Source organism: Salvelinus namaycush, chromosome 1, assembly GCF_016432855.1.
Source record: "Salvelinus namaycush isolate Seneca chromosome 1, SaNama_1.0, whole genome shotgun sequence".
Lineage (NCBI taxonomy): Eukaryota > Metazoa > Chordata > Actinopteri > Salmoniformes > Salmonidae > Salvelinus > Salvelinus namaycush.
Genome location: NC_052307.1, coordinates 12,879,159 through 12,906,243, shown reverse-complemented (window position 1 = coordinate 12,906,243; position 27,085 = coordinate 12,879,159). Strand labels below are relative to the sequence as shown.

At 44.1% G+C, this 27,085-nt stretch overlaps 1 protein-coding gene across 1 annotated transcript; it reads right to left on the bottom strand.

Annotated features, from left to right (window-relative positions):
* Window positions 1–6,574: 6,574 nt before the first annotated feature.
* Window positions 6,575–20,269, bottom strand: LOC120048398 (FK506-binding protein 15-like). Its single transcript, XM_038994384.1, has 28 exons — window positions 19,614–20,269; window positions 15,500–15,603; window positions 15,312–15,390; window positions 15,119–15,188; window positions 14,924–14,998; window positions 14,737–14,835; window positions 14,496–14,645; window positions 14,304–14,372; window positions 14,038–14,181; window positions 13,783–13,934; window positions 13,637–13,685; window positions 13,393–13,509; window positions 13,209–13,293; window positions 12,910–13,013; window positions 12,540–12,740; window positions 12,359–12,457; window positions 12,155–12,249; window positions 11,917–12,019; window positions 10,980–11,151; window positions 10,720–10,856; window positions 9,489–9,644; window positions 9,263–9,415; window positions 8,957–9,049; window positions 8,721–8,834; window positions 8,524–8,631; window positions 7,818–8,407; window positions 7,510–7,615; window positions 6,575–7,206 (listed from the first exon to the last, which is right to left on the bottom strand). The coding sequence occupies exons 1-28, from the start codon at window positions 19,661–19,663 to the stop codon at window positions 7,132–7,134; spliced, it is 3,549 nt and encodes a 1,182-aa protein (XP_038850312.1). The 5' UTR covers window positions 19,664–20,269; the 3' UTR covers window positions 6,575–7,131.
* Window positions 20,270–27,085: the final 6,816 nt, after the last annotated feature.

The following is a 27,085-nucleotide window of genomic DNA, read 5'->3' as shown; positions in this document are numbered from 1 at the left end:
TTTTGCATGGCAAGCAGGACAGGAAAATGGTCCAATTCACACACTTATCAAGGGAACATCCCTGATCATTCCTAATGCCTCTGATCTGGCAGACTCACTAAACACAAATGCTTTGTTTGTAAATTATGTCTGAGTGTTGGAGTGTGCCTCAGGCTATCCAAATCTAAAATGTGCCTTTTTGTTTGCTTAATAAGCAATTTGAAATTATTTATACTTTTACTTTTTACTTTTGATACTTAAGTATATTTTTGCAATTACATTTACTTTTGACACATAAGTATATTTAAAACCAAATACTTTGAAACTTTCACTCAAGTAGTATTTTACTGGGTGACTTTCACTTTTGACTTGAGTCATTTTCTATTAAGGCATCTTTACTTTTACCCTAGTATGACAAATGGGTACGTTTTCCACCACTGCCCTGGTGAATTGAATCAAAACAGGACTTTACGATTGGAAAAAATACCAAATAAAATCTATACAATAATGTATACGCCGCAGAAAGAGGCCTTTCCCTGATAGGAGATGCTCTGGGGTTAAGGGAGTAAGAGAGAAACATGTTGAACACATCACTATTATAACTTGTTCATGTAGTACTTTCTGCTTTTAAAACCTTGCCTTTTACAGAGAGAACTTAAGTAAAAAAGGGCATCAGACAGGTTCAGTTCAGCCAGTTCTTTCCTCAACCCAGCTTTGTTACAGTGAGAGTCCGTGCTTAATAAGTACTGTTACTGAGGCACTCATAGGAGGAGCACCTGGCAGAGCAGCAGGAAACCTCTCCTGGGCGTCTACTCCACTAGCAGTAGCACAGCTAGCCTAACCTCCTGCACCCAACACTGGCCTTCACATCCTCTGCTACATTACAAACCACTGACTGCTGCTGCAGTCATAATTAGGCCAAGGACAGAGAGCGGAAATGAGCGCAGCTGGAGAGTCGAGGGGGTACCATCAACTATTCCATAAACAAACTGACTGAACCATAGCCCTATGATGTGATCTAACCCCAGAGCCCCTTCTTTCAGTTGTCATGGCGAATGTATATATTTGGGCTGCTGGACGGACAGGAGCCACGGTTGTGACAGAGCTCCCAAAATATGTGGAACCAAGTTTATCTTTTGTAGACGATTTTATCATAATAAAAACACATTTTAACTATGTTTTAAAGTGAAATATTTAGAGGTTGGCAATGGCAACTGATCAAAACAGCCAAATTGGGAATTTCCTCGATGACTCTACAGTGACACCTGGTGCCCTCTCATAACCATGAAGGTGGTGGACTCCATTTAAACCCTGTGGTGAGAAGCACCTACAATCCTGATATGCAAGGCTACCATGAAGCTGACTAATGTCAAATAATCAAATACTGAATCATGACATAACTGAATAAGAAATGTTAATTGATTGTTGAATAAGGATTAGGCAGTATAAATCATGTAAATTAACATACACTGAGTAGACAAAACATGAAATTAAGAACACCTTCCTAATATTGAGTTACACCCCCGCTTTTGCCCTCAGAACAGCCTCACTTCGTCGGGGCATGGACTCTACAACGTGTCGAAAGCGTTTCACAGGTATGCTGGCCCATATTGACTCCAATGCTTCCCGCAGTTGTGTCAAGTTGGCTGGATGTCCTTTGGGTGGTGGACCATTCTTGACACACAAAACTGTTGAGTTCTTGACACAAACCGCTGCGCCTAGCACCTACTACCATACCCCGTTCAAAGGCACTTAAATCTTTTATCTTGCCCATTCACCCTCTGAATGGCACACATACACAATCCATTTCTATATTGTCTCAAGGCTTAACAATCATTCTTTAACCTGTCTCCTCCCCTTCATCTACACTGATTGAAGTGGATTTAACAAATGACATCAATAAGGAATCATAGCTTTCACCTGGATTCACCTGGCCAGTCTATGACATGGAAAGAGCAAGTGTCCTTAATGTTTTGTACACTTAGTGTATATTGTTACGTTACCATGTTAGGCTATACTTGACATGAAAAAAAAGCAAGCTACCAGATGTATTTATCTAAAGCATAAGAATAGCTCTGGATGAAATATATGAATGTTCACAGGCATGATGAGTACATTTATTCCTGGATCTTAGTCCTGGATCGTTCAGTGTCAGTCTCTTCATATTCAAGGTTAACCATCTCCATAGGTATCGGAGTTGACGCTAGAGGTTGGAGGGGATGGCTGGGACCCTGAAGACCTGTGCCCTTTGTCCTAAGAGCTCCTACCTGGCCTCTCTAAGGCTCCTAGACCTCCTTCAGCATCTCTCTCTGGGCATAAGCCAAATTCCTTATCCTCTCCTTGACAGTCTGTGGAATCACATGGAGATTAGGAAAATTATCTGAGAATATATTGCATATATGGACACTTCTGATGTACAAATGTACATACATTTTAAAAAGTAGCAGATGAATGACGATACAATAACAAATATCAACATTAAAAACTGAGAACCATCCTATACGGTATTGATATACTCACCACTGTAGTGTGAAGCTGTGTCCTGAAGGTACATCATGGAGTTCTGAGGAGCGATGGTGCCCTTGTTGCCTGGATCCACATCACTTAGGTAATCTCCATCTAGGAGCTTAAAGAACATGTCAGATCAGTTTCAATGCAGGGATGAATTTTGGTTTTGATTGGTTCACTCTGAGTGTGTTGGCTAGCTTTGAGAGGTGTAGAGTCGGACAATTACTTGGTGCAAGGGGTTTTGGCAGCTGAGTTTGGATCTGCTACAGAACTTGAAGGAACTGTTTGACACCAATGAGTTAAGGCACTTGGATATGGAGGCCAGTGGACCACCACCATGGCCACACCACATCCCATCCACACATTCCAGGCAGCGCCACACAGCTGGACCTGCAATGCACACACATCTTCCTCAACAACATTCTTTGCAATCTTTCTCTCTATTTGCATCACACCAAAAAACATATACAAGTTTGTTACAAATGAGCAGTTCTTTGATCACCTTGATCCATTCAATGCCAAATCTACAAATCTGTAAGTCTCTTTGTGACAGCATGGCACAGCGTCCTGGCTTGCATACAATATGCAGCCTAGAGCTCCAGTGTGTTACCTTTGGACAGAGGGCTCCTTGGGTCGTGATGGAGCATGACCTTTGGGATGGGGTAGAAACCAAAGCCTGTCTTGCTGACAGTCATGTCCTCTGGGGGAAATGGCTTCTCTCTGTCACAGTTGGGTGGACGGTTGTGCTTCCTCCACAGATAGGTCTGTCTTCTCAGACTATCCCAGTCAATGCCACCCCCACCAGTCTAGAGTAATAGCCATGAAGACAGAAGAAAAAGGAAATAGAGCTAAAAAGAAACTCAACCAAAACAACAACATGGGTTGCCAGATTTTCCTTATTCAAGTGTAACACTCTACAAAAATATATATATTTTCGACTAAACTAGCGGTTCCTCGCTTCATTTCCACCCACCAACAGGACATTACAATAGACAAGTGTTGTCTACAATAAGTAACATACATCCCAGACAGTGTATTTGGCAATAATTCAGTTAAGTTTAAACTCTTCATTTATTTATCAACAGCTGAGCAGGAATTTGTTCCAATCTTCCTGGACTAAAGATTGGCTGTTCGAGGAAGTACGTGACTACTGACCACTCCCTACACGAGATGCTGAAAACAGAAAATAAACAGTTATAAAACCAGGCAGAAAAGCTGAGTGTAATAGGAGCTATCGGGGCCTGCATCTCCAGAACCAATGCCCAGTCTCACTCTCCCATGACTCTCCCTCACTGTGGAGCCAAAGCAGGGTTTTCCCCCTCTCTCAACCACTCAGCAAGCCTGATGAATATGGATTGAAAGGCAGCAACATGCTTCATTGCTATTGGTTACATGTAAATTAAACAGCACTAGAGACAGGCCTTTTAATGATCAGACAGACCAGTCATACTCAGAGCAGAGAATCATTATGTAAAAAGAGAATGCCATGAGACAGTAGTATGATAGTATGAGTGACCTTGCTGTCCAGTTTGTACTTGTATGTTGAGAGGTCCTGCTGGGTGTGTCTTCTCAGTACCCTCTCCCTGACACTGTGGAACACCACAGGCTTGTTCCTGAGGAGGAAAGCACTGGGGATCCTGGGTGCTGGGGGAGGGTGTGGGCTGGTATGAGCCTGGGTCTGGGCCTCGTCCTCCTCCCTCTTGGGGTCAGTGTCTGTGTCAGGCTTGGCCAGGGCAAGGTCTGTTGGGTGGACAGTTTGCTGTGCCACTGGGGAGCTCAACCCATGCTCACTTCTCGGCTTTGACGTCAATGTTGTCAGCTGGAACGGCACCCTCTTCCGCACATCCTTGGACTCTTGGACTTGAATTCTTGGATTTCTGTTCTATAATATACAAGAAAGACTAGTAAATATAACTGGTTAACGAAATAGGCCTATTCATTAACACTAATGTAATACAAAGACAAATAACCTGCCACAAACCATTTATGAAAGCTGTGTAAATATAGTACTCACAATTTTTGAGGTTTTTAAGGACGGAAGGCAAATTAGCTCCTTGACAGGTACATAGGGAGATTTAGGCCTGTGATCAAAAAAGGCAATTTGCATATCTGCCAAGTTTAACGCCTAAAAAGGTAATGTGGTAATCAAACGATGCAAATTTCCAAGGTCTAGGCCTACAACATAAAAAGTACAGCACAAGGTGACTGAGTATGATGAAAAATAAAGATACAATCAACATCAAATACAATAATTCAAGTGACCTGTTTCGGGCTTGGCACTGCGGGATGTGTTGGGGATTGGGTACCCACATCACTAGGGAGCCAGAGCCCCATGATGCACTGGAACAGCTGGCCAACTGATTGATCTGAGCTGTGCTGAGCTGCAATAACACCCACAACAGACATTACACTGGATCAGCTTTACTCCGATCAATATTACTCACCATGGAAAAGTATAGCCTACAAAAACTCCATCTTTGGTTTTCAACAAAGGGTGTAAGACAAAGTCAGCAAGCCTTGCGTCTGACTTTAGGCCTACTGTCTCTGTGTAACTGTGACAAACCTTTACTTCCTTGTGTTGTTTATTACGAGGACTATGGTCAACAGAGTTTAACCCTGGAACGTGAAGGTCTGCACTGCAAAGAAGAATTAGAGAGTAGGAGGACCCCTATGCAAATCCATTGTTTAAACTTCAACTATAAATGATAACTCTGTTCTCTGTTTCAGTATACTGAATGGCAATATACTATATTGACTTATTAGGCTATTACTAACCTTGTGTTATGCTCCCGCTGGTGGGCTTGTGACTGGCTGGAGAGAAGAGTTAGAGAGGCATCTGTGGCAAAATTCTCCTTGCTAAGCGTCTTGTAAAGCAGCTTCACTTTAGGGGTCTTTTGGCCCTCAGTCCACTCCGATACATTAACCACACTAAGGGTTGGAAACTCTTCCACTGAACAGCAAGAACAGCACTGTTAATCCACTTTGACATATGGTCCATATGAGCCAGCAGCTGCTCAATGCATTTTACAGTACTGCTGTGTGTGTTTGAAAGAGAGGAGAGAAATTGAATTGCAATACATGACTGCCTACCATCTACAGTGGCTCTCCCCCCATCTGATGTTCTTGGCTTTATGTAGTGTGGGACGCCTTTGGCAATGCGCTGCTCCGACTCCCAGCAGCAAGGATGAGCGCACATCGCCCAGAAACAGTGGGCCTCATCCAAAACCTCACTGGCAAGGCTGCCCATGGACTACACCTGAGTGAGAGAATGCAATCATGTAGCTAGTCCTGTAGTACATATACTACTGTTAGCTATCTAATGTCCATACTAGCATACCACTTAGAATGCATTCCCAATAATAGCTAGCTACATTGGTTCAATCTATGTAGCTAATGTGCTATTGTGAATACTATAACAGAGCCGCTAACATTTTTGGAGAAGCACCTGGCCTTGTGCTCTGTCTGTTTCTCGTTAATTGGAAGGAAACTACTTTTTTAAAGAGAAACTTAAGTGTACTAGTAGCTAGCTAGCCAGCCATCCATTTCTACAGTAACGTTAACTCTGCAATGCTTATTGAGCAGAACCCCCAATCCGAGTGCAACGCATACGTACCTCGCGTAGGGCACCCTAGATAAATGAATGGAATAACTATGTTAGGCTAATTTAGCCAGATAAAAATAAACGTCGCTAGTGAACAACTCTGCTAGCTAGCTACCCAAGAAGAGCCAACTGTCAGAACTTGCGTTGCCAAGCAACGGCGAGACACTTCCATACTAGTTCTCCACCTGCTGGTCAGTTTTTACACCAAAACCCATCATCTCTTGGAGGATGCTCTGCATAGCCTTCCATACCAATGACTCATTTTAGGCATACTATATTATATGGTGTTATGGTAAATGTGTCAACACCAAATTATGATCCAGTTTTGTCATTGTATTTTTAAACGTTTTAATTGCAGTAAGTATGCTATAGGCTAGAGGTATTCATTGATTGCAGGTCGTTGGTTTGATTATGGATGTCATACCAAAATGATGCAGAAATATCTCTGGTGAAAAAATTAAAAGAATATGTGGACATCTTTTTTATATGTTTTTTATTTTCTGGAATGAATCTCAGCAAACATTTTTAAAAGTTAGATGTTCTTGAAGCATCAAGCCCTCATTATTAATACACAACAGCCTTGTAACCCTGACAACAAGCAAACAGACATCTTAAATCAAATCAGATAAATGAACATCCAAGCTACAGTAGTTAAAATACCCTAGACCATCATTTTAGTCTCAAAGACCCAATGTAAGCAACAAATTACAGGGCTAACAGATGGATTGACTTTGATTGCATGGGGGGGGGTGTATTTCTGGTGGATTTCATCAGACTTAATTGATCAAAGGTGGCTTTCAGGCAACAGCAATCAGGTCAGCCCTACAGATCTCAACATGGCACACAGATCTTTAACCGCAGTGTTCAGGGCAGTCTGACAGGACGTCCTTCTCACTCACATTGTTCAGAGTTGCCTTATCTCAGACAGACTGAGTTCACTACATGTTCATCCAGGTATAGTCTCTTCTAGGACAGTGGAAATCATCTCTCTAGAGGATGGCCTTCAAGACTCATAAGACTTATCACTTCAGTTGTTGCTCAGCTCAGCCCAGCCAGTCAAGATCTTCATCCTCTTCATCGCCAAACAGAGGGGCTGGGGGAGGTCGCCCCTTCAAGCTCTTAGAAAACATGGCAAAAGTATATCAAATGTGAGTTGTGTTCAGTAATCCTATGCTGACCAACCACAAAACACTTATGAGACTGTTCGGAAATGAATTAAGTAATTCAGAACAAGTTCCTGTCATAGACATTCAACAGCAGAGGATCCTGCCACTGAATTATATCTTGAAACCAGCTTTATGTTACCTGATGTACTATTCAGTAGGCCATGTAACAGACAAACGTTACTGACAAACAAGGGGAACAGAACCAGTGTGTATAAATCTGAGAGAACTGGTGTGGCTCTACTGATCCTCCCTCACCAGCTCATCCTCCTCCTCCTCAGTGGGTGGTGGTGGGGGTTTGGTTGGGGCTGTGCTCTGGAAAAATGTCTCCTTTCCATTTTCCTCTCCTACTCCCTCAGTCAGACTGAGAGAATAGAACACACAAGTGAGAATGGACATAGAGTAGAGCAAGGAGGGAGAGCAAGGGGGGGTGGGGATAGAAGGCAGAGAGAGAGGTGCAGGAATTCATGCATATTAGCAAGGGACAACAGACTTATTATGAACATAGATGCGGCTCAGTTGAATGAGACGGTTGTGTATTTCACTGGTCTCGCTAGAAAACTCACCTTACTTTCCCAGGACTGTCATGCAGAGGGCTTGGTGGAGGTGGGGGCTGGGTTGGAGGACCTGTGGCTTTGGGGCTAGTTATTTCCAGTTCACCCATGGAACCCTCAATAGTGACACTCACTTTTTTCACCTCTGGGGTAATTACGTCACCTTCTGACTGACTTTCCTGTCCCATCTCAGAGGGCCGATTCTCCTCAGGGTTTATGTCAGTGGGTTCCGAAGCCTCGGTGGTGTTCTCTCCCAGTGGCTCGGGAGATGTTGGTCGTGGCTGGGTTGAGTGTGATTGGTGCTCTGGTTTTGTGTGGATGTCTGACGCTAGCTCCACCTTAGTCGGCTTCTCGGTCTTTGGTACTGCCTCCAGACGAGCCCTCTCCTGCACATCTCTGGGGTCTCCCTCCCTCTGCCCAACGGCCTCACTAGGCTGCTCTGACTCTGTCCTCTGCTCCTCCTCTTCCTCCCCATTCACATGGACATCCTGTGGTGGTCTCTCCTCTCTACGCTTCACATCACTGATCTCCACCACCTCTTCCTTTTCACTCCGATGGGACGAAGGTCTCTCAGTAACGTTGAGCAGTTGCAACGTAACACTCTGAAGGTCAAACACCAACATTAATTCACCCAAATCCCTTTCAGTCCATCTCCATTGTGAATAACACAGTAGTAAGATATAAAAGTTTCGATAATTGTCAAGCAGAGATGCAGTACCTTTATGGTGTTGACGATTATACTGAGCACAGCGCTGCCTGTGTAGGTCTCATGTAGGTCAAACTCCCCTCTCAGAGAGTGGAACACTCCGTTCATCACACGCTTCACCTGCCAGGGCACACAGGGCTAGGGTCAAACCATGAAGTACAGGTAAGACAGACACTCAGCTGTGAAACATGACTCTGTGTCCCTCTCACCTCCCCTGCAGTGTCCTCTTGGCCCCTTTGCTCTGCCAGCCTCCTTTCCAGCTCAGCCACTCGCCCCTCAAGCTTCTGTTTCATAGCTGATGACTGCTCCTCCAGGCCTGAATACTGAAAGAGAGGAGAACGAGAGAAAAGAGAGAAAGAATGTGAGTGTGTGAGAAAGAGGACTTCATTATGATATGGAGAGAGTTAGCTGCTAATGCTACACTAACATGTAAACACATCAGTACCTTTTCTTGTAGGACCTGCAGCTTCTCGTCCTGTACCTGCTGCTGTAGCATGCACTGCTCCTCTGAGTCCCTGGACTGCTTCAGAGCTGAGAACTGTTAGAATGCGTTAGAACCACTAAACTCTCACAGATTAAGCTACACAAGTAATTTCCCAGCCTTAGAACTTATGGAATTCCATTGTTGTATAACAGTAACAAATCCCCCCTTAGCCACACAATATAAAATGATGTATTAACTCAGGAGTCCAATGGGGCATCAGGAGAGAGAAAGCTTTGTGTACGGTATAATATGGGTTAGGCTGTTGACCTTTTCCTGTAGCTGGGTCAGTCTCTGCTCCAGTGTGTCCCTTTGCTCTGCCAGTTCGGCCATCTGACGCCCCTGCTGCTCCTTGGCTGAGGCCAGCGCCTGCTCACACTTCCCCTTCCACTCCTCCTCCAGCTCCGCTTGCAGCTGGGCTAGCTGGAACACACACACGCACAATTACTCTTCACCCTCTCCCCATAGACAAATATTATTACACCCTGTACAGTACCTGTTCTGAGGCTGCCTGGCCAGTGCTGGTCCTGGCCTTGCGGAGCTGTGTCTTTAGACTGTCCATGTCCTGCTGGCTGCTCCTCCTCAGCTCCTCCATCTCCTCATCACACCGCTGTCTCTCCGCCTGCCACTTCCTCTTCCTGTCTGACAGCGTCTAAGAGAAGAAAGATGAAGCTACCCTTAGACACCGATCTAATTTCAGTTTTAGGTCCTTTTCCCACGCTATTGGTGAAGGTTATGGTATAGGATTGAAGAGAACTGAGATCTGTAAGCTGATCCTAGATCTGTGCCTTTGGGCAATTTCTAACAGAGCCGTATGCATTGGAGGCTAAATCTAAAAGTTACATTTTAATGTCACGTGCACGATTTTCCGGGCCTTTCTTTCACACTGCCTGATAGAGGTCCTGGATGGCAGGGAGCTTGGCCCAAGAAATGTACTGGGCCGTCCGCACCACCCTCTATTGCACCAGGCAATTGAGTGCGGTGCTGTTGCCATACCAAGCAGTGATGCAGCCAGTCAAGATGCTCTCAAGGGTGCAGTTGTAGAACCTTTGTTGAGGATTTGAGGGCCCATGCCAAACCTTTTCAACCTCCCGAGGGGGAAGAGGCGCTGTGCGCGTGTGAGTGGACCATTTTACGTCCTTAGTGATTTGGACATAGAGGAAATTGAAGCTCTAGACCCGGTCCACTACAGCCCCGTCGATGTGGATGGGGGCGTGCCCGCCATCCCATTTCCTGTAGTCCACAATCAGCTCCTTGGTCTTACTGACGTTGAGGGAGAGGTTGTTGTCACTGATCTCCTCCCTTTAGGCTGTCTCATCGTCGCCAGTGACCTACCACCGTTGGGTCATCAGCAAATGGAGTGTGGAGTGCAATTGAGACTCCGTCGTCTATGGATCTGTTGGGTCGGTATGCAAGTTGGAGTGTGTCTAGGGTGTCTGGGATGATGGAGTTGATGTGTGCCATAACCCGCCTTTCCAAGCACTTCATGATGACAGATGTGAGCGCTACAGGGCGGTAATCATTGTGGCATGAAGCCTTAGAGTTCTTGGGAACAGGAATGATGGTGGTCATCTTAAAACATTACAGACTGGGACAAGGAGAGATTGGAAATGACCGTGAAGATGCCTGCCAACTGATCTGCGCACGCTCTGAGAACGCGCCCTGGAATACCATTGCGCCCAGCGCCCTTGGGAGAAAACAGCCCACAGACACTGTGCCATACTCACTCGTTCCAGACTTTCTTTGTCAGTCTTCAGGTCCTGCAACTCCTCCTCCATGTTGTTTACTCTGAGCTCCATCCCTTTGCGTTTCTGCTTCTCTGTACGGTACTGGGCCTGGCCTCGCTCTGACGTCTCCTTTAGCTCTACTCAAAAACACAGGTTTAGTCTCACACCAACATAAACACACTCTCACTGACACCTTTCTAACCAATTTAAAAGAAAAACATTGTGTTTATAGCACATAATTATGTAAGAGTAGTGCAAACCTTCCAGTTGGGTCTCTAAGGAGGAGATGCGTGTGCAGTGTGTGTCACTGTCCTGCAGGGCAGAGGTCAGTTTGCTCTGCAACTCTGCAGCCCTCTGCTGGTGAGACGTGGCCTCCTGCTGCAGCTGGGACACCCGCGCTGTACACGTGGCCAGCTCCTCTGTCAGACGCACCTGAGCGACAGAGACAAGTACTGTTAGTCAGCGGTGTTGTCTGTCTATACAATACACAGTCCAAAGGCAGGCTGTGTCCCAATAACCTAAACTAACGTATTTCCTTCATGATCACTAATCTGACTGGAAATAAATCAAGATGTTGGGAACTGTCAGTGTCCAGTCCTTTTTCCAGTGGTCATGAAGGAAAGGCGACGAGGAAAGGAGGCCATCTCATAGTTTTGGGACACAGCCATAGACAGTGCGAGCGGACAGTGGTGATGGTGATTGGCTGGACGTGATGAGTGAGAGACAGAGTTAACATGGAGCCTGACAGCATGATCCTGTGGGAAGAAGATGACTGGTGAATTATGATGACTGATGAGGAGGAAAGGGCCGAAGAAAAAAATGAAAAGTCAGCAAAAAGGGGGACGGGAAGGAGGATGAGTGGAGGAAGGTAGAGCGAGAGCTAACAGGCTCACCTGGCCCAAGCACAGGTCCTGAGGCAGTGCATGCTGGAAAGAGAGAGCAGTCACTACTAAAGGTCCTGAGAGGAACACAGCAGGACAAACAGCCAGGAGCTACAGCAGTCATTCTGTTAGTCTAGTCCCCAGACAAAAAGAACACTAATATCCCTAAAGCCATGTTAGATAGTGTAATAGAGCCATTAAGTCACATGAGAATAATGAGCACTGGCTGTGAGAGTATAAGAGAAGGTTAGTTCCTCCTTGCAGGTTGATGACAGTATATACAGAAGTACAGTAGGGTGGTGGTACAGTGATCTACCTTATCCTGCTCAGCCTGCAGCACCCGGACCTGGTTGTGTTCACTGGAGGACTTCAGGGAATCATTCCTCTGCTCCATCAGCAGGTTACTCTGCTCCATGTATCTGGACAACAACAAAAGAGACAAGCCTGGCTGGACACGCAGGGAAAATCAACGGCTGTGTCTGAAATTGGTATGTGAATATGGTGCCATTTCAGATCCCCCAATGTTAACTTCTGCATCAATGTCTGCATCTTACCTCTGGTTCTGGTTGATGAGCTCCCCAATCTTGTGGTTCTGCTCCTCTACACGTGAGCTCTTCTCATAGACATCCTTCTTTAAAGATTCATTTTCCTGTACAGTAAATATAGTGAGATACAGTGAGAGAAAAAACAAGTAGACATTTTACTAAAGTATTATTAGGGAATTAAATCCCTAACACACCCTCCCAACCAGACTATACCTGAATGATTCTTTGGATGTTGTGCATAATCATGGATGTTTCCATATTGACACTGGGCATAGCCAATGAGTGGCCTCCTTGCCTCTGAAGGTCGTCAACCTGTCAAATCGATGAGAAGTGAAAAACTGGAGGTGGAAATGTCTGATACAGAAAGAGAAATAAAAATAATTATATTGCTGACCTTTGACGCCAACTGGTCCACTTTATCGGCCACTTTGCCGACAGCCAATCGGATCTCAGTGTTGTGCTGCCGAGCTTCAGTCATGAGGAAGGAAGTGACCTCTCCAGTGCCTCCCATGTATGGCACTGTCTGGGTGGGGTAAATCTGGCCCATTTGTTGAAGTTGAGAGGGAGCCATAGAGGACTGTGGGTAGGCATAAGGCTATGAAAAAACATAACAGACTGATTCAATGACGCAGCAGAGAATGGAGGAAGATTCGTTAGAAGGGAGGTTAGCCTTTAAGTCAGCTCTGCAGCCAATACAAAATAGCATGGAAATTAGTTTAAATGTTTGACAGTTGAACGATGAAGATGACATTTGTCATTCTCACCTGAAAGGCATGGGCGGAGCCTGGCATCACAGGCTGCGGAGCAGCAGTTGTCATAGCGACAGGCATCAAGGCAGAGGGCGGTGCCCCATGAGGGTAGGAAAGCACTGTAGGAAAAATACACATTATGTACAAACTGAGAAATTACATCCCAGGGCATCAACAAACATCGACACCCTGAAAAGAAAGCTTTATAGCAAATCTCAGTCTAATCGGTCTTAAAAAAGTGTGATATTAGACCATTTATTGGCCAGCTAAACATGGAGAGTGATGACTCCAGCAGAGGTTGTGGGAGAGCTCACCTTGCACTGGAGCTTGGGGGGCAGGGGAGATCTGCACAGGAGAGGGAGCAGCAGGACGCTCCTTCACTCTGGACACACTGGGGTCCTGAAGGAAGACACTGGTTATATCTAGCATCATTATCTCAGCTCATATTCTGTAGGTGCAGCTATGTGAAAATGCAATCCCTTGGACCCTCCATCTCACCTCCATCTCAGAGTCACTGGAGTCTGGCTGGGAGGAGGGCCCTGCCATGAAGGGCAACATAGGCTGGCCCATCTTGGCCATGCGAGAGATCAGCTTGGCTTTGGTGGCATCTGGATTCTGGAGCCATGGGAAGATTAAGGAGTAGGTTATACCTCATCAGCCTGATAGGGCTTGGGTTACAAACAGGTCAGCTTTGCACATTTTATATTAAAGTCTAATGTTACTCAGAAGAGAAAGCACTCACTGTCAACTGTTCACTGATTGAATTCGACTTTGCCCGAAGTAGTGGTTCCCTGAAAACGGGAGGGTGAAAACAATGAAAGAAGGACAAAGACACGAAATGAGCTGGGGGAGATGGTTATGAGTGTTCAGGAAAGCCTGTACTCTTACCCTGGTCTCCCGGGGCTTGTAGAAGGGGGCTGAGCGGGCCCTGCTGGTAGGTCCGGGCCCAGGTTCTCCATACTGGGGGCAGGTGAGGAGGCAGCAGAGTCCCGAGACCCAGCACTGGCACGGTCAGACACACTGTCCTTCGCCAACTTCAACTGAGGACACAATAGAAGAGCATGAGGAGACAAAGAAACTCAATTGTGACTTCTGGCTTAATGTTATCGGACAGTCCCATTTGAGAGATGCTGGACGTCCTACCCGTCGTAGCTCTGCCTCAAAGATAAGTGTGCAGTCTGCTGGGACGCAGTTGGCCACTCCTTGGGAGCCGTCTCCCAGACTGGGGGGTATCACCATGAGACGCCGGCCTGACTTCCTCATACCCAGCATGCCCTCCTCCCAGCCCTGGCAATTAGAAAGGAGAGAGAGGAAGCTGTAAGTTCCCCATGCCCCTACTATTCTTCTTGAGAACAGAAGCTGTGCCCATACAACCCAAATGACTCACCCATAGGACATCTATGACTCACCTTCATCACTTTTCCAGCGCCAAGTTTCAGTCGTAGTAGCTTGTCTTTGTTCAGGTTGGAGTCAAACACCTGAAACAATAGTTGAATATTACAAGACCACTGCTGTACCACTACATCCCAGGGCAAAGTGGACACACAGCTATGTGCAAAGCACTGATCTCTAATGGAACAATAAACACAGCGATATCTTACCTGTCCGATGGCATGGTTCTGCAGGAGCCATCCTGTGTATGCCACCTCCAGGGAGTCTCCATTCTCAACCCCCTGCCCCTCCCCTAGTGTCAGGTCCTGCACCACCACCATATCTAAGGCGGGGGCGCTGTTCACTTTTGCCAAACACACCTAAATCAAAGACAAGTTGCCAATTCAATCACTTTTATATCAGTATTAAATTAAACAAACTCAAACTCAGAGTCCATCTGCTGTCCTTCACCTGTTTACAAAAGTCCACGGCAGCTTTGTCTGTGTCAAACATCAGGGACCAGTTCTGACGCTGGTCGTCATAAAAAGTGCAGTAGTTGCTGGGCTGAACCTGCAGAAGACAATGGGAAAGAGTAAGAGCTGAGATTCTTTAAGTGAAGCCAACTGGTCTTGCTCAGGTTCTTCTGACACAAACTCACCGTAAAGGCGAACCCAACATGAATCGTGGCCGCAGTCACTTGTTTCTGTTGACTGGCGTACAGCAAGAGTTTGTACTACGAAAAAACAGACAAGGAACTTTTACGCCATTTTTAGCAAACTTGCATGATGATAAGCATGTTCAAAGAGACAGAAATCATTAACATTTATTCACATTTAAAAAAATAAAAGCACACCTCTTTGGTTGTGTGGTTTCCCAGGACTGCAGCTCCAAGCTTTCCTTGTTTCTGATACTGTCCATTAAGACTAAACAAAAAGATGCACGATCAATTATGGAGTAAGTCATGAACTCAAAACAAATGAATGGGTCTCGTCACAGGATCAACAGGGTGGCATTTCAAGTCATTTGTACAGTTTAAAGATACTCACTATTTGAAAGCATGGATAGCTGTAGCCAATAATACTGCAGGAGCACCAGGAGGGCCAGTGGGTTTCTGGGCAGGAGGTCCTGGAAATTAAAACATGCTCTATTGTCAGTAAACACATCTCAGTTTCACCTGATCATGTTAACCTAACTTTGGTCATATTTCCTTCCATTGCTAAAATGATGTTTTTACCTGGATTCAGGGTCTTCCTAGGCTGTTTAGGGGCTGTATATTGGAAGGATTCATTCCCCTGACTAGGTGCTTGGTCCATTCCAAAAAGTGATGCCAGCTTTGCCCTGAAATAACACAGCAGGGATCATCAACTAGATTCAGCCGCAAGCTGATTTTTTTCTTGTGCGGATGGTCAAGGAGGCGGAACATACAGTGCATTCAGACCCCTTCACTTTTCCCACATTTTTTACATTACAACCTTATTCTAAAATGTATGAAAATAGATGTTCCTCAATCTACACACAATACAGCATAATGACAAAGCGAACAGGTTTAGAAATGTTTGCATATGTATAAAAATATATAATTTTCTTCTTTAAATGTTTTATTTATTTACATAAGTATTCAGACCCTTAGCTAAGAGACTCGAAATTGAACTCAGGTGCATCCTGTTTCCATTGATCATCCTTAAGATATTTCTACAACTTGATTGGAGTCCACCTGTGGTAAATTCAAATGATTGGACATGATTTGGAAAGGCACACACTCATCTATATAAGGTCCCACAGTTGACAGTGCACGTCAGAGCAAAAACCAAGCCATGAGGTCGAAGGTATTGCCCGTAGAGCTCCGAGACAGGATTGTGTCGAGGCACAGATCTGGGGAAGGGTACCAAAACATTTCTGCAGCTTTGAAGGTCCCCAAGAACACAGTGGCCTCCATTCTTAAATGGAAGAAATTTGGAACCACCAAGACTCTTCCAACTATCTCTGCAGCACTCCACCAATCAGGCCTTTATGGTAGAGTGGCCAGACGGAAGCCACTCCTCAGTAAAAGGCACATGACAGCCCGCTTGGAGTTTGCCAAATGGCACCTAAGGAACTCTCAGACCATGAGAAAAAATATTATCTGGTCTGGTGAAACCAAGACTGAACTCTTTGGCTTGAATGCCAAGCGTCATGTCTCGAGGAAACCAGGCACCGCTCATCACGTGGCCAATACCATCCCTACATTGAAGCATGGTGGTGGCTGCATTATGCTGTGGGAATGTTTTTCAGCGGCAGGGACTGGGAGACTAGTCAGGATCAAGGGGAATTTGAACGGAGCAAAATAAAGAGAGATCCTTGATGAAAACCTGTTCCAGAGCACTCAGGACCTCAAACTGGGGAGATGGTTCACCTTCCAACAGGACAACGACCCTAAGCACACAGCCAAGACAATGCAGGAGTGGCTTTGGGAAAACTCTCTGAATGTTGTTGAGTGGCCCAGTCTGAGCTCGGACTTGAACCCGATTGAACATCTGGAGAGACCTGAACATAGCTGTGCAGCGACGCTCCCCATCCAACTTGACAGCGCTTGAGATGATCTGCAAAGAAGAATGGGAGAAACTCCCCAAATACAGGTGTGCCAAGCTTGTAGCGTCATAATCAGAAGACTTGAGGCTGTAAACACTGCCAAAGGTGCTTCAACAAAGTACTGAGTAAAGGGTCTGAGAATACTTATGTAAATGTGATATCAGTTGTCTATAAATTTGCAAAAATGTCATTATGGGGTATTGTGTGTCGATGGATTTTGGGGGAAAAAAGTTTATTCATTTTAGAATAAGGCTGTAACGTAACAAAATGTGGAACAATTGAAGGGGTCTGAATACTTTCCGAATGTACTGTAATTACAAATCATTTATAGACTGCAAATTGACCACAAGAAGCCCAAACAGATATAATAGTTGACTAAAACATCATTTCTAATCTTGCTTACATTTGTATACAATCACATCTCTCTCTATAATGTGTGGGAATACTTTGAAACAGATTTCCAAAAGTAAAATCACTTGGAGCTGATTTGCAGTCTCATGTCCAACAAGTAAAAATAAAATAAACACTCAGAAAACTTGAGGTACCAAATATATATATATTTTTTTTTTATTTAATTTTTTTTTTTTTTATCACCCGCAGGCTGCGAGATGGGGAACCCGTACATAGAGCAAGTGTTATTTAGGTTATTTCTGTAAGCCCATAATCTGCAAAAGCCCTATTGGTGTAATGAGGTCGGTCTACTTGGCTCTCTCCTAAGTGAAGTTCAAAAGAGATCAACACATATGTTCCATAGAGACAAAAAACATCTCATTGGATAAAAAGCCAACACTATTCTGTCAATTCAGTTGTTGCCGTTTCATGGTCAACAATTTTCTTGCTTACTGTTCCTGATTTCAGCTGACAACAAATTGAAGTGAAAATGTATTTATATTGACCACAGAGAACAAAAGCCCCATGCCCGGTTTATACAGCCACCACACACTGTATATCAAGACCCATGCCCACACAACAGAGAAAAGCTGCTCTTATGAGCCCTTTCATCTGAATAAGACTGAGGATTTCCAAATCCCAAAGCAACTGCATCCAACAAGTCAAAATGCTAAAATTACTTGTTCATGTTAATAAGTCAAGTAGCCCATCTCCACATTTAACAGGTTGTTGAATGAAAGACGAAAACACACAACCGTGAATGTAGGTTGTTATCCCAGCAGCTCTTACTACGATACAATAATCGTACACACTAGAATAGCTTACATCATCAGGTATTGCACCATCATCTCTAACAATATGTTGCCATAACTGAAGCATGAATACATCACAAGAACATTCACATGCTTTCCAGCAGAAGAACCACATCACAAATTCACACCATGACCTTCCTCAACTGCCACAGACAGACCACCAGCGGCAAATTAAAGATTTGTTCATTATCGAGATGAAAATCATTAGGTTTCACTTGAACATTTCCCTCCAGAGCAGGGCCATACTGACCCTTGGATCTCCCTCCAAAGGTAGTCATTATCCCTCAGAGCAGAAGACATGGTGGGCACCTTGAGGCCTGGGTCTTTGTTGCTGACGACTGGTGGTGAAGAGTAGCCCGTTTAGCCACTTGTAAGAGAGACAGGCATAGGCCACAGACAGGCATGGGCCACCCAACAACACACTAAGTTTCAGTGTTGTCACTCTTAGCAATGCCCTCCTCTCCTTTCCCCAATGTCTTGCTCTCCAATGCAGTCACACCACCATGGCAGATTTGACACCATATCACTGGAAGAGCTGTGGAGCTCTGGCTCAGTCTGCAGTCCAGTTTGCTGAGCTGATGCGAAGGAGCAGGCAGCCCTCGCCCTACTGGCCCTAACTAGCAGCATGTGAGAGGAATTAGGAGCCACAACCCTAGCCTCTCCCTCCTTCACTGCTCCTGGCCCAGACAAGCTTTATTCCTCCAAATCATATTAGCAGAGGGAACAATTGCCCCACTAGCCAGGAAATGTTAGAGAGCAAAACAACATGCCCTAGTTGGCAGTTAGCCTGCATTGTTCAAGTGATTGAATATCTATGAACTTCAGATGAGACATAGCAGACCTATTAATTCAGCAACTGTGGTACCAAACCTCTTGAACTGAAATTGGGCTCACAGCCAAATGGGAAAACATATTGGGGTGAAATCAAACTACCCAAAACATAGGATATAGCAACAGTTGCATGAGACACCTACTGTAAATGCAAATCCAATGCATTCCTGTCTTTGGGTGAGAGGTGGAGGACAAAGCCTTTCTCAGAACACAGGGCTCTAACTGAGGATGCGCGAAGTGTAAGGCGAGGTCACGCTTTCCTTCGATTTATATTGTGCAAGGCACGCGCCCGACTAGCTCAAATCCGTAAAATCAAATCGTATTGGTCACATACACATGATTAGCAGAGGTTATTGCGAGTGTAGCGAAATGCTTGTGCTTCTAGTTCCGACAGTGCAGCAATATCAACAAGTAATCTAACAATGTACCAGACTGTGTGTGAATGGGCTTGACTACCTTAAATTGTTGTAGTGATTTCGGGGGTAGTTGGCTACATGTCAATCAAAATGATTTCGCAGCTAGCCATTTTCCATAGCATCCGTGCAGTTTTTGTCAGTGGGTGCAGTAACTAGCTAGTTCTGTGAAAATTATAGCCTAGCCTACTTCAATTCGGGAAGTCTCTAAAAAAGCAAACAAGCAAGATATCTTAGCTTCCATTCGCTACAAAATAAGCACAGCTTCAAGTAAAAGAAAAATGGTTTAGCTAGATTTGTATTAGCCAGTTAGCCTGAAAGAAAGCAAACTCACCCTCCAGTAGGCGACAGAAAATCTCCATCCTCGTCGTCAGCGGCAAACATTTTGAATGTATTTTCTTTCGTGTAGCAATAATACTTCTCAAATATTATGATTTGTTTTGGGTTGATAAATATAATACTTATTGAGAAATAACAACGCTAGGACACCCACTAATCTGTCTTCCTGTTTCTTCTGATCATCAGCTGACATATCACCTGATCCATGGTACTGTGAATTGTTCTGCTCCGGGGTAATGGCCTTATTTCCCGTTTACGACATAATGTAAATAACGCGTTGCACTCTGGGATCATTAGGGGTAAATGCCGTCTAATTCAAAAGGTAAACAAAGCAATTCAACATGTTTGCGCTAAGATATCGAGTAAAAAGACGTGAAGGGAGCCACCCTTCCAACACCAGTTATAGAAGATAATGACGTCTCATACGTTGGCTACAATGTAGAGGTTTTTCGGCGTAGAAAATCGTTTATAAGAAACGTGTAACTTGTTAGTAACAAGGTTAGCTAGTCGATTATACTGGTAGCGTAGCTAACTAGCGTTGTCTATCTGATTTCACCGTTGCTAACTTTACCAATGGAAGGTTGTCTTCTCACTCTACCTACCAGTTGTCCAACACAATTCAACAAATTGAGCATTATGTAATTATGTTTTATACCCAAGTCCAATGTTATAGACCTTCAAAATAAACACAAGCCATGGTGGACATGATGCTCTTCTTCTATGGTATTGTAACAACCCTGGGTTTATAAGCGCGGTTATCGACTCTGCCGCGTAGCATGTTTTTGCGGCACAGTGGATAGCGCGCTGGACTTCGGGCTATAGAAGGTCGAGGTTCGAAACCTGCTCCCTGCCTGTTTTATTACAGTATATTGGCGATCGACAACTACTGTGCGGGATGGAAACAGGATTCCCAAAAATGGAACAAAATCTCCCCCCAAAATAACTACCAAATAATAAATACACTAAACTAAATCAAACGAATCTGATCCCTACACAGGCTCAATGGGGAACCTGGGAGGGCGGGTCTTCTTGCGCCAGAACTCCTAGCAAGTCTTCAGATGTAAAATCCTTAAGTCCCCATACCTTTTCTGCCACAGCCACAGTAATGTCCCGTTTGTTAGACTTGTTCTGTACAGTTAATAAATGTGGCAATGAATGCCACAAAATCCACCTTTTTAACACACTCTCTTGACTGGCAGCAAACATTTACTTCAGGCTGTGGTACGTCCACGACCATATCTTCACTAGCATCACTTATTTTCTCTATTTTTATCGCCTCCGCATTGGAGATTCGATTGTTAGAACGGTCAATCTCCAGGAACTCGGGATCAGGATCCCCACCAGAATTTCAGCACAGTCGTCCTACACACAGTTCTTCAATATACTCTGTCCGTCTGCACACACTTGAAAAATGGACACATCCTTTACAATTCTTACACTGCAATGGTTTGGGTCGAAAGCTCTTATAGTGTATCTTACATAACCAAGCTTCACATCCGTAGGTATTTGGTCTTTATCAAAAACAACAGGACTGGCAGACTTTCTTATTTTTCTCCATTCACCCATCGGGTCAGACGCCGGGCATCAACAACACCAGGAATTTTGTTCAGGTATTCAACCTGAACATCTGTCGTCACCCCTTAGACCAGTGCTCTACTCCGAAGTTCAAAACCCAAAACTTCTGTTGTTCGGATTCTTTTGAGGTGCAGTGCAATCTTCCTCTGTTTTTCAGAAATACACTTAATCAAAATAAGACCAGTCCTGGTCAATCTGACAGACCCCTCTTTTCCCAGCACATAATAGAACTTCAATATTTTCTACACCTCAAACTGGTTTCCCACAAATGCATCCTTACTCAACAAACGCATCCCAACAATAAGCGATTAATTATCATTCATACACGTATCCTCACTCCAATTTTAGACAATTTCCTTTTTGTTCCGGTTTTTGCTACTACTGTTGTCCTTTCAGACATTCATCTTCACCGACTTTCCTCGATGTAATGCTTGATTCGAACACAGCATCCACTTCCGCTAACTTTCTCGTCTGCAGCTTTCCAACCAATCATCCAACCTCAATCCTTTCTCCCGATTGGCTCATCAGTAAATGCATTAGGTAAATGAGACTAAACCATGTTGTGAACTGCTACAGACCCTTTTCCAGCAGTTGACACAGACGTCACGCACAGATGCGTTTGACTCTTGGCCATCGCCATCTGCGCACGTTCAACATAGCCTAGATGTACGTTTTTATTACTTCTAAACAAAATAACGTTTTGGGGTTCTCATACAGTAACAATTATGATGGATTCTTGCTTGAACAGTCGCTAAGATTATATTTGGTTGTGATCTTTGCAAAATAACTATTTTGGATGCAGCCGTTTTTAGCTAGAATGCTATTGCTCATTGATTTAGGCTGTAGCAAAAGCTAGCCAAAGAGTCATTTTACTTGTTGAGTGTTTTTTGAGTATAATGCATTTGCGATGATGGCACAAACATTATATTAAGCAGGGCATTCATACGAGCCGTAAAATCCAATTATAATCCAAAAGTAGTGTGAAATGCACTCAAACAACATATAAATAATAGTGTTTTTTTGCTGGCGTTCTATAGGAACTACACCTTGTACCACACAGGACTGTTCTGCTAGCAGAGACAGGAATATGTTCTGGGATTCATCGAATGGCATTGAGGAGCAAACCACCTTAGTCATCGGCTTTATCAATAAATGCATCGACTACGTCGTTCCCACAGTGACCGTACTGTGGGAGCGATATCCCATTCAGAATCCATGAATTACAGGCAGCATCTGCATCGAGCTAAAGGCTAGAGCTAACGCTTTCAAGGAGCGGGACACTAATCCGGACGCTTATAAAAAATCTCGCTATGCCCTCAGACGAACCATCAAACAAACAAAGTGTCAATACGGGATTAAGATTGAATCCTACTACACCGGCTCTGACGCTCATCTGATGTGTCAGAGCTTGAAAACTATTACGGACTACAAAGGGAAACCCATATGCGAGCTGCCCAGTGACGCGAGCCTACCAGACGAGCTAAATGCCTTTTATGCTCGCTTCGAGGCAAGCAACACTGAAGCATGCACGAGAGCACCAGCTGTTCTGGACGACTGTGTGACAAAGCTCTCGGTAGCCAATGTGAGCAAGACCTTTATACAGGTCAACATTCACAAAGCTACAGGGCCAGATGGATTACCAGGATGGTCAATATGGCCAAACAGTTCTATTTTTGTTTCATCAGACCAGAGGACATTTCTCCAAAAAGTACACTCTTTGTCCCCATATGCAGTTGCAAACTGTAGTCTGGCTTTTTTATGGCGGTTTTGGAGCAGTGGCTTCTTCCTTGCTGAGCAGCCTTTCAGGTTATGTTGACATAGGACTCGTTTTACTGTGGATATAGATACTTTTGTACCCGTTTCCTCCAGCATCTTCACAAGGTCCTTTGCTATTGTTCTGGGATTGATTTGCACTTTTCGCACCAAAGTACGTTCATCTCTAGGAGACAGAACGGGTCTCCTTCCTGAGCGGTATGACGGCTGCGTGGTCCCATGGTGTTTATACTTGCGTACTATTGTTTGTACAGATGAACGTGGTACCTTCAGGCGTTTGGAAATTGCTCCCAAGGATGAACCAGACTTGTGGAGGTCTACAATGTTTTTTCTGAGGTCTTGGCTGATTTCTTTTGATTTTCCCATGATGTCAAGCAAAGAGGCACTGAGTTTGAAGGTTGGCCTTGAAATACATGCACAGGTACACCTCCAATTGACTCATGATGTCAATTGGCCTATCAGAAGCTTCTAAAGCCATGACATCATTTTCTGGAATTTCCAAGCTGTTTAAAGGCACAGTCAACTTAGTGTATGTAAACTTCTGACCCACTGAAATTGTGATACAGTGAATTATAAGTGAAATAATCTGTATGTCAACAATTGTTGGAAAAATTACTTGTGTCATGCACAAAGTAGATGTCGTAACCGACCTGCCAAAACTATAGTTTGTTAACAAGAAATTTGTGGAGTGGTTGAAAAACGAGTTTTACTGACTCCAACCTAAGTGTATGTAAACTTATGACTTCAACTGTTTGTGAGAATGCTGTTCAATGACTACAGCTCAGCATTCAACACCATAGTTCTCACAAAGCTCATCACTAAGCTAAGGACCCTGGGACTTAACACTTCCTTCTGCAACTGGATCCTGGACTTCCTGACGAGCCCCCCCCCAGGTGGTAAGAGTAGGCAACAACACGTCTGCCTTGCTGATCCTCAACACGGGGGCCCTTCAGGGTTGTGTACTTAGTCCCATCCTGTACTCCCTGTTCACCCATGACTGCGTGGCCAAACACGACTCCAACACCATCATGAAGTTTGCTGACGACACAACATTGGTAGGCCTGATCACCGACAACGATGAGACAGCCTATAGGGAGGAGGTCAGAAACCTGGAAGTGTGATGCCAGGACAACAACCTCTCCCCCATGTGAGCAAGACAAAGGAGCTGATCGTGGACTACAGGAAAAGGTGGGCCGAACAGGCCCCCATTCTCATCGGATAGGGCTGTAGTGGAACGGGTTGAGAGTTTCAAGTTCCTTGGTGTCCACATCACCAACAAACTAACATGGTCCAAACACACCAAGACAGTCGTGAAGAGGGCACGAAAACAGCTTTTCCCCCTCAGGAGACTGAAAATATTTGGCATTGGTCCCCAGATCCTCAAAAAGGTCTACAGCTACACCATCGAGAGCATCCTGACTGGTTGCATCACTGCCTGGTATGGCAACTGCTCGACATCTGACCGTAAGGTGCTACAGAGGGTAGTTCGTACTGCCCGGGACGTCACTGGGGCCAAGCTTCCTGCCATCCAGGACATAGGCGGTGTCAGAGGAAAGCCCAAAAAATTGTCAGACTCCAGTCACCCAAGTCATAGACTGTTTTCTCTGCTACCACACGGCAGGAGGTAACGGAGCGCCAAGTCTAGGACCAAAACGCTCCTTAACAGCTTCTACCCTCAAGCCATAAGACTGCTGAACAATTAATCAAATGGCCACCAGACTAGTTTAAATTGACCCCCCCCCCCCCCCCCCCCCAGTTGTTTTGTACACTGCTGCTACTTGCTGTTTATTAGTTAATTCACCCCTACCTACATTTACAAATTACCTCGACTAACAGGTACCCCCGCACATTGACTTGTCCTCCACCAATTGCGTCCACCAATTTACACAGATCGCCCTTGTGTGGCAATGTTTGTAAATACAGAAAGGGGTCTATTGAGAAACTCTTTACAGTCGTGTTTCCGTTTGTCACACAGTTGTAGCTTTTCATGGTGGTAGCATTTCTAACACAGCAAGTGCAGGTCCAGGGTCAGTTTATTCTGATGGGGTTATTGGGTTATCCTACCAAAGTACCTGAATCAAACAAAAATGACTTGATCAGCCCAATGGGGCACAATTACCGTTGCAGTATACAATGATAACCACTAGAGTGAACTGTTACTCCACTTCAATCATCCCAGTATTAGCAGAAGAAAAACATTTTAAAAAGACTGACCAGGTGAAAGCTATGATCCCTTATTGATGTTACTTGTTAAATCCACTTCAATCAGTATAGATAAAGGGGAGGAGACAAGTTAAAGAAGGATTTTTAGCCTTGACAATTGAGACATGTATTGTGTATGTGTGCCTTTCAAAGGGTGAATGGGCAAGACAAAAGTGCTTTTGAACGGGGTATGGTAGTAGGTGCCAGGCACACAGGTCAAGATTACACTGTTTCCCGTGTGTATCAAGACAGGTCCACCACCCAGAGGACATCCAGCCAACTTGACACAACTGTGGGAAGCATTGGAGTCATTATGGGCCAGCATCCCCGTGGAACGCTTTCGACACCTTGTAGAGTACATGCCCCCAACGAATTGAGGCTGTTCTGAGAGGGGGCTTCCAAGTCAATATTAGGAATGTGTTCCTAATGTCTGGTACACTCAGTGTATACCACTAGTTAGGGGGGAAAAACACTGCAATTAGGATACCTACTCCATTGAGTTACATTTGGATGTGTCAGCAGGCTAATTTAAGCACTATTATGAAAGGATGGTGGGAAAATGTCCCTATAATAGCATTACACAAACCCCAGTATTGGAAATGGATGCTCTTATCTGGCTTTTGATGATGATTGAATAAAAGACAGATGTGAGGGATGAATGGATCAGCACCTCCAGTGGGGTCATTCAGATTGTTGCTTTCATAGGACTACATTGACAAATGGTTTTCCTAAAAAAGAATCTGTCATCAGGTTGAAAATAGATCAAATGAATATTAAATACACAAAAGATCACATCTCTTGCTATTAATGATAATTAATTGTAATATCCATGTCTTACTTCCTTGCCAAGTTCATTACAAGTGATAATCTCCACAATATTATTGGCCTATTCCTTGATAAAGGGCTTAGTGGCAATATAATTTTTGATCTGTCATAACAGTGTCATAAATCCATGTGATTAATCATTTGGAATCATGACAAGTTCATCCTACACAGAAAATGAATGGCGTTGGGAGTTAGTTTGATTGGTGTTGTTGAATGAAGCATTTACATAATTGTACAAAACAGTAGGGCTAAGCAACAGAATTAGTAGCATGGAATTGAGTAAGTATAATAAGTACGTCTCACTTTGATAGTAAGCAAATTATTTCATATTTCTGACTATAAGTACAGTAGCTAGGCTACATATTGGTAGGTGGATGATTTAAAGCACGTGTCAAACTCCTTCCACAGAGGGCAGAGTGTCTGCAGATTTTTGCTTCACCCTTGTACTTGATTGATGAATTAAGGTCACTAATTAATAAGGAACTCCCCTCACCTGGTTTTCTAGGTCTTAATTAAAAGGAAAAACCAAAAACCCGCAGACATTCGGCACTCCATGGAATGAGTTTGACACCCCTGATTTAAAGAATCATGTCTTGGCATAGCTGTTCGTTAGAATGTTATACCACTTGACTACAGATTTTTATACTGGATTAAAAAATGTATGCACTGGTTGTGCACACTGATCTGTGAAACAAGAACATTACTACTTCCTGTACATTTCTGAAGAGGTTTTCTTAACTTAGAAATCAATTTCAGCACTAGTACCAAGAAAGCAGTCATATCATATGAGAGAGATGATCTAAAGGTAAAATGTTGCATTTGTCACGCTTAAGTTTTGTGATAACCAAGCTGAACATGTTTATTAATGTACCTATCCTCTACCCACTCTGTCACGGGACCAATCTAAAAGCAAAAGAAAACACATACATACACACTGTCATATTAAATATATACATAAATCTCATTTACTCTCTTACATGGGATCATTTTACAACTAAATTACTTTAGACTTTTTCGCATTTTAAGTATCTTCACATATTAAAAACATACAAAAATAAAATTTTCCTCAATAATAGTCCGATTTGTTCTGTA